The sequence below is a fragment of the Natrix helvetica genome, assembly GCF_964273705.1.
Source record: "Natrix helvetica genome assembly, chromosome: 1".
Classification (NCBI taxonomy): Eukaryota; Metazoa; Chordata; class Lepidosauria; order Squamata; family Natricidae; genus Natrix; species Natrix helvetica.
In genome coordinates this window covers 258,603,191-258,615,935 of record NC_138548.1, presented here as the reverse complement: position 1 = coordinate 258,615,935, position 12,745 = coordinate 258,603,191, and the positions used below count along the sequence as shown (strand labels likewise).

The window sequence follows — 12,745 nt, the reverse complement described above, 5'->3', positions numbered from 1 at the left end:
TCCTCGCGGTGGGGGGTAGCGCCAGGGAAGTTAAGCCGGAGACATGAGTGATCTGACCATGACAGGGGTGTAACAGTAAAATCCCCTCTACCCAGATCACTCGTCCACTGCTCAGATACAAAGACAAGGTCCAATGTGTGGCCTCCTTTTAACTCTGTTAAAATTCATGAGTAAGCCTTACAGGTAATCATTGATATATGACCGTTTGTTTAGGGTCCGTTCAAAGTTAGGACAGCACTGAAAAAAGTAACTTATGACTAGTTCTCGCACTTATGACTTGGTCACTTGGCAACTGGCATATGTTTATGATAGTTCCAGCATTTTGGAGTCATATGATTGTCAATTGCGGTCTTCTCAGCCAGCTTCTGACAGACAAAAGTCAAAAGGGAAGCTGGATTTGTTTAATGATCGTGGCAAAGAAGCTTGTAAAATAGGTGTAACTAACTTAACAACCACCTTGCTTAGCAATGGAAGTTCTGCTTAAGGACCATCTATACATATTACATTGCTACTTCCTAACACGATTCTTTTAAATGTGAGTGGAAAGATTTTGAAAAGCTCCTCAAAGCATATTAGTCTCTTCATTGCTACTACCATGTAGTTCAGATCACTTAGATCTCAGGTCTGGCAACTCTAAAGGAAAAGGATCCCTGACTAGGTATAGTTATTTTCTAAAACAAGCATTCCATTCAGGACTGTGGCCTACTTGCTCCGTTGCTTCCCTCAGGGGTTGCAGGAGCACCCGCGCCTGCAGCGATCGCCAGAAACAGGAGGCAAGAGCCGGAGCCCGATGCCCATCTCCACAGACAGGGCATTCTTCAACGTGGACAAGGACATGGCTCAGGTGCTGGCACAACCCTCCATTGACGCACCTGTTAACGGCACTGCACACACCTACAAACATGTCCGGGGAACCAGAGGATGCTCTGAAACCGGAAGACAAAAAGGCTGATGTCACCTTACAAAGGGGTCATCAAGCAGCAGCCTGGGCAGTGAAAGCAGCCACCACCACCTCATTCTTCTACTGGTCTTCTCTACTGTGGCTACAGGACCTCCAGCAGCGAATCCCCATTTCAGATGTCAGGGCCCACCAGGACATCAACAAGCTGGTGGCTGCCACCCAATTCTCTTCAGATACCACCTTAGCTGCAGCCAGGTTTGCCTCCAGAGCAATCGCCTCCTCCGTGGCATCTCGCAGTTTGCTCTAGCTGCGGCAATGGCAAGCGGACGTACGCCACAAATGGCGCCTGGCATCGGCTCCCTTCACCGGGGACTCCCTCTTTGGAGCAGCCCTTGATCCCTTTCTGGTAGAGAACAAGGACAAGCGGAAGGTGCTTCCCACCATCCCGAGGAAGGCCAGCACCAGGGCGGCTCCATACCCCAGACGCTCCTACTCTCGGGGACAAGACTTCAGGTCCTCCCTCCAGGGTCAGGATTCCTTCAAGGAGTCAGAATGTGGGTACTCAGGCCCCAGGCAGTACCAGGGCGGCTTCCCCTCCAGGCAGAGATACCCAGATAGACAGCAGAAGAGTAGACAGCAGAAGCGGCCCTTTCGAGGGGGTGGAGGAGGAGGAGGCAGGTGCTCCTTCTGCAAAAACTAGAGACCTAGCTCACCCCCCCCATTGGGGATCGCTTGGCGTACTTCGCCGACCCTTGGGACTTATCCTCCTCCGATAAGTGGATCCAGAATACCATTCGTTGTGACCTCTCACTCGAGTTCCTCTCCAGCGCCCCGACCTCCTTCCGGATCTGCCCCATTTCAAACAATCCGACCCGGAGGTTGCTGATGCAGGAGGCCATCCAACACCTTTTGGACATCAGGGCCATCCAACCAGTGCCATTAGAACAGCAAGGTCAGGGGCATTACTCCATTCTTTTTGTGATCCCTAATGCCTCAGGCGGCTGGAGAACGATCCTTGACTTGAAACGCCTGAACCAATTTATACACTATCGGAGGTTCAAGCTGCATTCAGCTTCTGCCTTGTTCTGCCCCTTGGGTTTTCACTAAGATAATGGCAGCATTGGCAGCGCACCTGAGGCAGGTACCTGTGCGCATTCAGTGTTATTTAGATGACCTGCTGTTACAGTCATCCTCTTTTAAGGGTGCCCTACGGGATCTAGACATCACTATGTCAGCTCTGAGAGACCACGTTTTTTCGGTGAACCTAGCCAAGAGTAACCTTCATCCCTCCACTAGTCTGATCCACCTAGAAGCCCTAATAGACACAGAGGCAGGCACTGTTTCTCTGTCATCAGAAAGACAGCTCTCTCTTAGATAGCTAGCCACCCAGGTAGTCAAGGAGCGTAGGGTGTCCTTAGCCAAGCTGTCCAAGTTGCTAGGCACCATGGTGTCTGCCATTGGCATCGTCCCTTGGGCTCATTTCCACACCAGAAACCTCCAATGGTTCCTTTTGCCTTTCCTGCGAAGGCGCATGAGCTGCTCCCAGATCAAAGTCCTACCAGCAGAGGTCTCCCGCTCACTGAATTGGTGGACGTCCCCGGCGATAACCAAGGGTGAAGTCTTCAGAGCGCCAGACCGGGTGACGGTAACAACAGATGCCAGCCTATTCAGGCAGCTCACAGACCCTCCACGGAGCGCATTCATGGCGCTACATGGCAGGCCTTTTCAACATGGTGCATCTCCAGGGGCCACGATCCGTTCTGGGCCACGGTTGCACAAGTTCTGGACTTCCTTCAGGCGGATTTGGACAGGGGGTTGGCTCCCAACATGATTAGGAGACGGGTCTCAGCCATCTCATTGGTACTCCTGTGCGGTAGATCTCAGACACTGACTCACCACCCCTTGGTGAGGCGGTTCCTCAAGGGGGCCTGCAATCTTAAACTGCCCACGGTGCAAAGGTACCCTTCCTGGGACTTACACAAGGTGTTGGACGCTCTGACAGGCCCCCCGTTTGAACCATTATGAACTGTCTCTCTTAAGTTCTTGACACTGAAGGTGGACTTTTTGGTGGCCATCTCCTCCGCCAGGAGGCTATCCGAACTACAGGCTCTGTCTACCAGGGAAGACCTCTGTGTGTTCTACCAGGACAGGGTGGTGCTACGGTTGGACCCCTCCTTCATATCCAAGGTGTGCTCTTGCTTCCATCGCTCGCAGGAGCTGATATTGCCTAATTTCTGTCCGGACCCTTCTCGCCCATTAGAGAGGAAGTGGCACACCTTAAATGTGAGGAGGGCTCTGAGGATTTACCTCAGAAGAACCAGGCCAAACAGGAAGTCGGAAGCCTTATTTGTCTCCTTCCAGCCGGGCTCCCTGGGGAACAAGGTGACATCCACCACCATAGGCAGGTGGTTGCGAACCTGTATTACTACGGCCTATCAAGCACAGGGTCTGCAAACGGCGAGCTCTATCACAGCACATTCTACAGGAAGCGTCGCCACATCGACAGCCTGGGCCACGCAGGCCTCATTGACTGTGATCTGTAGGGCAGCCATGTGGTCTTCCCCCTCACCATTCGTGAGGAACTATAAGTTGGACTCCTTTGCTTCCGTGGAAGCCTCATTCAGACGTAAGGTGTTGCAAGCTGTTCATAGGGCGGGAGAGACGTCTCACCAGGCATAAGTTTGGGCATATACTCAAATGTGTAACCCTTCCTAGGGACGTGTAGGCTTTGGTACGTCCCATCCTGGATACTCCCCCCCTCACTATGGAGAAAGGGCGTTGGTACTTACCTGATACGCCTCTTCTCATAGTGGGGGAGGAGTATCCAGCCCCTCCCTGATACGGTTATGTAGCGAGTTCGTTATGTGGTTGTTGAACTGTTCTATTGAAGCAATGAATAAAGGTTTGAAACTAAAATAAAGTCTAGAGTGGATGACACAGCTAGTCGGATAGAGTTCTTTGCCGATAACTGGGTGGTACCTGGTGACCAGGGCGTGGCCACAAAGAGCTTATCTGACTTAGTCCAATCAAGAGAGGACAAGGTCAACTCATCCTGGATACTCCTCTCCCACTATGAAAAGAGGCATAGTAGGTAAGTACCAACACCCTTTCTGGGTTCCTCTAGAAAAGGAGTAAAGATTTAAAACTAATAGTTGTAGAAATAGCATATAAAGCCATAATAATAACCATACCAAACAATTATTGAGTCTTCTCTTGGTAGCAAGTATTTTCTGATTAAGTCAAAGCAGTCCATCGTCTTTCTTTCTAATATTATAGCTTTCAATTTGAGGGTGTCTTTAGTTCAGAATTATTGAAGCAGTAATTTCAAAAGCACAAGTAACATCAGTACTGTTGGTTTAAACATGTTTTAGGAAAGCTGCCTGTCATACTAATAGTAAAGAAGTCAGATTGATAAGTGGCTCTAAATTCTTTGATTTTGTTTTTGTAATATTTTCAAGTCTTGACTTTTATTCAGATTAGAACTCAAAGCAGGCTACAGAAAATCCCCGAGACGTTTCCTACCACATTATTGGTCAAGCCAGTGCTCCATTGTGTACCTCAGACCGTGCCTTGGGATTAATCTAGAGCAGTTTTGAAATGGATTATTCCTAAAATAATTGTTTTTTTTTAAATTTACCTCTTCTTTTTGTTCCAATTATCAAATATTTGTGTAGCCACAGGTTTCAGAGATATGTAAGCAAGCATAGATATGATACAATAGCAACGAGTAGGCCTTAAGAATCAAGCAAGGGTTACCTATACCGAGTTACTTTAGCTACCTTTCATTGAATTTAGGCTCCAAGCTCCAAATGGTAACATCTTTCCTCTTGTCCCACATATATCCCAAAATTTTATTACTTTTTGCATTTCTAGCAAGCTTTAGCTCATGTTCAACTTAGCCTTCCTGGACTAGTGGTGGGATTCAAAATTGTTTACTACCGGTTCTGCGGGCATGGCTTGGTGGGCGTGGCAGGGGAACAATATGTAAAATCTCCATCCCCTCCCCACTCCAGAGGAAGGTTACTGCAAAATCCCCATTTCCTCCCGATCAGCTGGGACTTGGGAGGCAGAGAATAGGTGGGGGCGGGACCAGTCAGAGGTGGTATTTACTGGTTCCCCAAACTATTCAAAATTTCTGCCACCAGTTCTCCAGAACTGGTCAAAACCTGCTGAATACCATCTCTGTTCCTGACCCCATTCTTGCAGATTTAAAGCCATTTCCTGATATTCTGCTGCTGTTATATGCCCTTTATCTGTTTTCTAAACTTGTCCCTCTTGGTCCATCAAAGAGGTCTTGGTGTAACCATACAGGTCTCATCAGTTATCTCCATTCACCATTCCCATCCTCCCCACCTGGTTTGGTCTTTTTTGTATTTGAGTCTTAGTTATTTTGTTTTTCAAAATTTCCCAACTCACCCGAACAGTTTTTCGCTTTAGGATGTTCAACCTTTCTATTTTTTATTTTTAGTTTGTTGAAGTCAGTTCTGTTGAAATCTACAATACCAATTTGGCATGTTTACTCTCTTCTAAGGATCCTACCATTTCCACTTCCTCCCTGTTATTATTAAGTTCAATATAGTTGATATTCTAGTTGGTCTTTTTGAACTTTGAAGTTGCCTGCAAAGCACATCAAGAGTCTGTTGGATCTATTTTTTTATTTACTTAAAAGACTTATATGGACATACATCTTTGTTGTGACCCAGCAGGATCCTTTGCAATTGCTGAGCGACTCATATAGCGACGAACCCTGGGAGTCAGCTATGGAGGAGGTGGAGGACCCTGGGCAGGGTTCAGAAGCAGACCAGGGACCAGAGAGGCTGGTTGGCCACCAGGAGGCGCCTGAGGCATGGAGCAGTGGGGAGGATCAGAGGGAGTTGGTCTCTGACGCCCGGCAGAGGAGGGCGGAGAAACGAAGGCAACAACTGCTCAGGAAACAAGCTCATAAAAGATAATGAAGCTCAGGTGGTTGGGGTATGGCCCCTCCCAAGAGCTTATATAAACAGAGATGTTGGGAGGATAATTCTTGCAGGAGACAACCGTTGAAAGCAATCTGCAGTACGTCTGGTCTGAACTATTTTGGATTCCTGTTTGTAACGCTGGAGAAGCTGTTATCTGTATCCGTCGAAGCTTGTGTTGCTGCCAAAGTTCTTATCTTTTAGTTTCGTGTTTGGGCTTTCAGCCACCAAGATTTATAGTCCTGCTAATAAAATGTTGTGGCATTCCAGAGAAGCTGTCGTTATCCGTTACTGGACGGAGGGTGGGGAGGTGTCAGAACAATCTTGCATACTATAACACTGGGCAGCTTATGGAACAACAATAAAAACTATAAAAACCATAGAAAAAATTTCCAACCTCATAAAGTTAATGCACATTCATATTCAACTGAAGTGGATGAAGACTTGCTCTACTCTAGTGTTTCCCAACCTCAGACCCTTTAAAATGAGTGCCTTCAGCTCCCAGAATTCCACAGCCAGTGAATGCTGGCTAGGGAATTCTGGGAGCTGAAGTCCACCCATCTTAAAGGATCTGAGGCTGAGAAACACTGCTCTACTCAATCCTTGCAGGAGCCTCCCAGTTGCCACAAAGTTTGATTCACAGTTGATGTCAGGGAAATTGAATTGCCCTATTCTCAAAGTGATGCATTTCCTAGATACCTTGCCATCTCATGTGCGAACACTTTCTCTGTATCTTCTTCTTGAGTGACCTGAAGCCCACACCAGTACTGTCATTTTTGTTTCTTTCTTCTTAATATTCACCCAGGCACTTTCAGCGGAGTTTTCATCCTTTCATTATCTACATATAATGAAGCTCCAGCTCTCAATTTGTTGGGCCTGTTTCTTTTGAATAAAGTATAGCCTGCCAGTACAGGTAATCCTGAACTTCAGACTATAACTGGAACTGGAAAGCAGTGATAAAATGCCTGGTCATAAAACAAGGACTGTGCTGTGGTGTATTTTAATCATGAGATCTTTCCTACCATTGATTGGGAGTCAATCAGTACATAAGACAGTACATAACCTTATGATAATGTAAGCACTTGATGAAAGCATTTTATCTTCTGCTTTATATAGTCACTGGCTAGATAAATTATTGTAATATTTTGTTAATTATTCAACCCAAACTTCTTTGTTCCAGCTTCAGTATGTTACTCACTATGTACTACAGGTACATATTTATGAAAATTTATGCTTTAGTTTTTTAAAAAAAAAAATCTGAAGATTTTCTACAGGTAACTGCTTTGTATGGGAAAATGTCATATGGAGCCTGCTATACTCAGCCAGAGGTCAGGCATCGAAATCCTTCAGTTTATCTTGTTGCAACTACTGTTTAGAGCTTGTTTTACATTCTCTGGTTATTGCTGCAACTTTCCAAACCAGTTTTACCAGTTCTTTTTAGCATTTCTATTTGTCCTGTTAGAATAAGTGTGTGTGAGAGAGAAGCAGACAGACAGACAAACATCTGGTGCAATCTGAATATTTATGCACTTTAAGTGCCTGATAGATTATTTAATTAACCTATGTGATTAATTAAGATAACAACAAAACTCAGAAAAAACAACATCACTGCTATTGAGCTGCTTTCTGAAGATTAATTCCATCAAATTTCATTTGGATTCATAAACTCAGGCACTTTATAAATATATTCACTATTTTTAGTAAAGAAGGACAACTTATCTCATTCCTAACCACTAGCTCAATTTTCTGTTTGAATTTTAGGATAATTATCAGGTATTTGGACATTACAGCTCAAGAGATTGGTTCAAGCTGGCATATAGTTACTGTTGTAGGAACAGCTTTCTGTAATTAATCCATGGGAAACATCTGCCATTTGTCAATTAGAGATCAGAATGAGTTTTAAAAATAGAAATCTTGGCTCTTATTTCTTTTCATAGAAAGACTAGGGGGAAATGAGCTTTGGACCGAGGATCCATGGAATTTAACCTCCTCTCTAAGGAAATGTACAATCAACAGGGAGCTGATGCTCTTTTTTTTCTGCAGGAGAAGCAAAATCATACTTCTCTTGTCATTTGGGACAAGTCAGTGCCCTGTTTTCTGCTGCCAGAGACAGAGAAATCTGGAAGTTATAGTTTCAACGTATCTGAAAGGCTGATTAAAAGCTTCTGGATTCTTATTAATATTTGCCATTTTTTTTGCCGACTTGAAAATGCAATGCTATAAGAAGCAGTATTGTGGTTCCTTAGGTCACAATATTTTAAAAGTCACACATAATGTAGTCTAATCTCAAGTTAACAGCTTTAAATGATGTTTTTATAACAGTAGCCTTCAAACTGAATTCAGGGAAAAGTCAACCAAGCATCCAAATAAGATGAATCCTACACTGAAAATAGGTTAGCCGAGCACAGATAAGGCAACAGTATTAAAAAGGACCTGCCCATCTGTCTCACCTTTCAAGGAGAAGTGGGGGGTCTCAGAATCAGGCCTCTAACATTGTACTTATGTACAACATACATAAACGCCAATAAAATCCAATGCAGAGTTCAGAGTTACCAGTTAAAAACCTAAAATATTATAAGTAACAAAATTACCTAAAAGATAAAGTTAGAACCTGCAGCAGAAAGAGCCACAAATGCTCTTTTTACATGCCCTGGAAACCTTTCAGACTGTAGGACTTTGAGTAAAGTCACAAAATACACACAGCAGATGCGTGACCCTCGTGTTCTGAAGCGGCAGCAAGTGTTCAGGTTTCTGACATACAGCAGCATCTCCGAGGTGAATCTCAAACTCTGGAATCAACTATTTAAACACACAACCTGGACAGCACGTCACACCTCATATGTTGACCTGGTCTTCAAGATCTTCAGAAGCTTCCCCTAATGTGTGAAATAAGAGGGTAGAACGCCCAGTGATAGGACCTTGGTTGTGGAATGTCCCCAGGTTACCCTGAGGAATTGTATACAGAGGACAGAAATACTATTCCATGGCAACATTTTGCTATTTGGAGACGAGAACATGCTGTGAGAAACCTTTCTTCATCATGAGACAAAGTGACCATTGGTAGTCCTAGTATTTCTGTTTTTTAAGATTTTGGGAGGCTGTTTTTAAAATGTTTTAGATATTATAATAAAATTAATATATTGTGGAGTGCCCTCCTAAGAAAAGTTCATCTGACTACGTTATAGTCTTTTCACTATCGGTGAAGGTTTTTTTGTTTTACCCTAGCTTTGTAATTTTGGCTTGTATTGGGGTCAAGAACAACCGTTCTTATTGTGACAAAAAGCTATACTGGGGTGATAAGAAAATTATTTGTCTGGCACAGGGCTCAGCTAATCATTCTCACTGTAATAAAAAAAAGCCTCTATTCTAACTTAATTGACCTTCACTTTTCAGAGATTCTGAATGATGTTATACACAGCATGAAGAAGGAAGGAGAATGGAAGGTTAGTACACCTCAGTGTCTTGGATGAGTTAAATTTGCCTGATCAGTTTACTAATCTAAATTGTATGCATTTGCATTGGACTTTCTTTTTACGTGTTTTAAAAAAAATATCTGGTGCAGTTAATTCATCGTACAGTAAACTCTGGGCCTTGTGTTCAGTAGACCTGCTGTATCCTTCACTGTGACACTTAAGGTTCTTCACGCTTCTCATATCTTTTCCTGATGCAGCAAGGTAGCAAGTCAGCCTTGAAATTACTAACTGAGACAGACTAAGATGTTATTAAATTAGTTTTGCTCTACTGGGTTTGCAAGTGTGTTATGTGGCTATGCTGATTATCTCATATCTATCCTACAATTTGCTGTCAAGTTAATAAATATTCTCCATCTCAGAATATTCTGAAATATAGTTGCCCCTTTAAACTATACACCTATAGTTTACACACACACACACACACACACACACACACACCAATGCTGTGACCAATTTTGCATTATACTAGCCGAAAAAATGCTAGCTAAAGATAGAAATCAGATCTTAAAGTATCATTTCCTTTACCTTTCTGCAGAGAAGTTACATCAATGAGATGATAGGTTTTAAAGGATTCCCTGCAATGCAAATAAAATGTTTTAAATGCTAACTCTTCTCTATAGTAGTCTCAGAACTAGACTATTAAATGCTGACTTACATACCTCTTTACTAGCAAAGTGGTATTATGATCCAGCCATTCATAATGATAAAGATGCCTTAGAACAAATGTCAGATCCCCAAACTAAAAACCTCTTATTCTGGCTTATTCTGAAATAGGACTTGAGGGGAGGTGGGGGGGCAAGAAGTGGATGTGAATGTGGGCATATTTCAATTATCTATACACGTTTGGGAGTAGAAATGAAAAATTGGAAGGCCAATATAGAACTGAATAGGAGAATAGGATTCCCTGGTTTCATAATTTCATTACACAGAACAAAGTGCTTGGGAACATGAGTGCAGCTATCTATTGTTCCATGCCCTTTTGTGACATAACTAATTATGGTAATTATACCTTTGCTCAACTTTTAAAATGGCTTCTTTATATATAATATTATTTTCCTCTCTGTCCCTTAAGGTCCTCATTATGGATCACTCCAGCACCCGCATCCTTTCCTCCTGCTTTAAGATGTCAGATCTTCTGGCTGAAGGAATCACAAGTGAGTGGCACGTGCAGGATACTATTTGTCTATGGTTGATCCTGTTAGCAGAGGCCTCCACTAGAGATGGAAAGGCTTCTATCTTTTGTGGCACAACTCTTTGCCTTGGTTCTCCAACCCAGTGTGTCCATCCAGGTATAACTGGGCCCTGGTTTCTTTAGATCAATCTACAGTCAGCTTCTTCTGATACTGTCAGAATCAAATATGTATATCCTTTTACTATTTTTTTCCTCCTTCCATACCCCTAGGAATTCTTTGTCCTCATCTAATACACATTTTACTTTCTTCAGTTATTGAAGATATAAACAAGCGCCGAGAGCCCCTTCCCAGTCTGGAAGCCATCTATTTGATCAGCCCCATTGAGACGGTAGGTCCATTGCCTAGTTAGGCAGTTAATACATTGATGAACGCCTCCTTAAAGATAGATCCTGTGAAATTTCCACAGATACCTAGGCTACTAATTAGAGTTTTCTGCCAACTCCTTGGAAAGGGAAAAAAAAAGTTGGGAAGAACAAAGGGAAATGCTTTCGATTTCCCTGAAGCCTCAAGAAGAATATTATCCACCCAGAGATCACTATGATTAAGGGTGGTTAGTATAACTGGAGGGTCAAGATGTGGGAGTTAGTAGAAAATGTTTGGGATTTGTGCAACTGCTGCTAACAGCCTGTTCTCCATTTGCAGTCTGTCCGTGCTCTGATAAATGACTTTAAAAGCACTCCCACATTCACCTACAAGGCTGCCCACGTCTTCTTCACGGACAGTAAGTTCAAGGAATGTTCTCAGGCAAACAAGAAGATGTGTAGGACTGTCTTTACTAACTTAGTGTCTTCTAGATTGGGGGATCCTGGGATAACATTTATTGGGAGCTGGGTTAGTGAAGAATAAGAGCAGCAAGGAATTATGAAAAAAAAACAAAATTAAATTATACTTAGCATAACGACAGCGAGAATAGCATATGCACAAAATTGGAAGAAGAATAATATACCAACAAAAGGGAATGTTATAATGAAAGAGTGTGCAGAGATGGACAAATTTACAAAAGAAATAAAAGAAAAGGAGGAAACAGAATATTATATGGTATGGAATGAATGGTACAAATGGCTAGAGGACAGGTGTAAAGCTTAAGGAAACTCTAAATGAAGAAGACACAGGAGTTAGAAATTAACATTGTATAGGTAGAGATAAACATGTATAAATGGAAAGAAGGATTGTAAATTAAGGACTGTATATAATTATCATATGTATAGATAAAGAGAAACTGAAATAAGTGGGGAGAAGTATATTTAGAATGGGTGTTTACCCAGGTGGAAATGTTGTACAGAAGGAAATTGCAAAAAGAAGAAGAATAAAAGCAACTGAAGAGACACTTAGCCAATCTAAGTGTTGCCCTGTAATATATTATATTTTTTGCTATGAATCAAAGGGCTTTTATGCAATTGCTTGAGATATAATAACAGAGCTGTATGGGCCTGGGGAGGTTTTGTTTCCCCTTCCATTTAATCATGTTGGATGCTCAGAGGCTGCCCGGTCAAGTTCCCTGCAGCTTCTTCACGTGGTTTTTCAGAAGTGGTTTGTCATTCCCTCCATCCTAGGTCTGAGAGAAAGTGAATGGTCCAAGTTCACCCAGTTGGCTTTGTGCCCAAGGTGGAACTAGTATTCAGTCTCCTAGTTTCTAGCCTGATGCTTTAACTACTACCCCGAACAGGGCTCTCTAATCCATAGTTGATGAATTTAATCTATTTGATTCAAAATTGTACAATTCATGTTAAGACATAATTTGTTTAACTATGATTTGATGACCCAAAGGTGCTTTTTCAGGAGGCAACTGGACTTTCTTGTTTGGTTTTTTTCCCCGAAGACGTTTTGCTTCTCATCCAAGAAGCTTCTTCACCTTTGACAGGATAGTGGGGAATGTCAGAGCTGAAGAAGCTTCTTGGATGAGAAGCAAAATGTCTTTGAAAGAAAAAACAAGGCAGTCCTGTTGCCTCCTGAAAAAGCACCTTTGGTACAACCATGACCTGGATGACTGAGAATCTCTACAGGCTCATGATTTGATGAATAAATTATTTGGTTCATGCATTCTGTTGAGAGGTAAACCATGTTTTACACACCATAATGGCTAGATTAATCTAACACATTACATCCCAACAGACAAAAAAAATATGTCCTAGTGTGGTTCATGAGCCTATTTCACTGAGATTATGAATTGTGCTAGATCCCAGAGAAGAATCCGACCAAGAGGGCTCAAATTTCTATTCTGAG

At 42.8% G+C, this 12,745-nt stretch overlaps 1 protein-coding gene across 1 annotated transcript in view; it reads left to right on the top strand.

The window, feature by feature from the left end:
* The window catches only part of STXBP2 (syntaxin binding protein 2), a 55,810-nt gene that overhangs the window by 22,775 nt on the left and 20,290 nt on the right, over positions 1-12,745 (top strand). The window contains exons 2-5 of the mRNA XM_081938804.1: positions 9,250-9,299; positions 10,402-10,483; positions 10,774-10,850; positions 11,165-11,243. Coding sequence (XP_081794930.1) covers positions 9,250-9,299; positions 10,402-10,483; positions 10,774-10,850; positions 11,165-11,243 — 288 coding nt within the window. The remainder of the gene's footprint in view (positions 1-9,249; positions 9,300-10,401; positions 10,484-10,773; positions 10,851-11,164; positions 11,244-12,745) is intronic.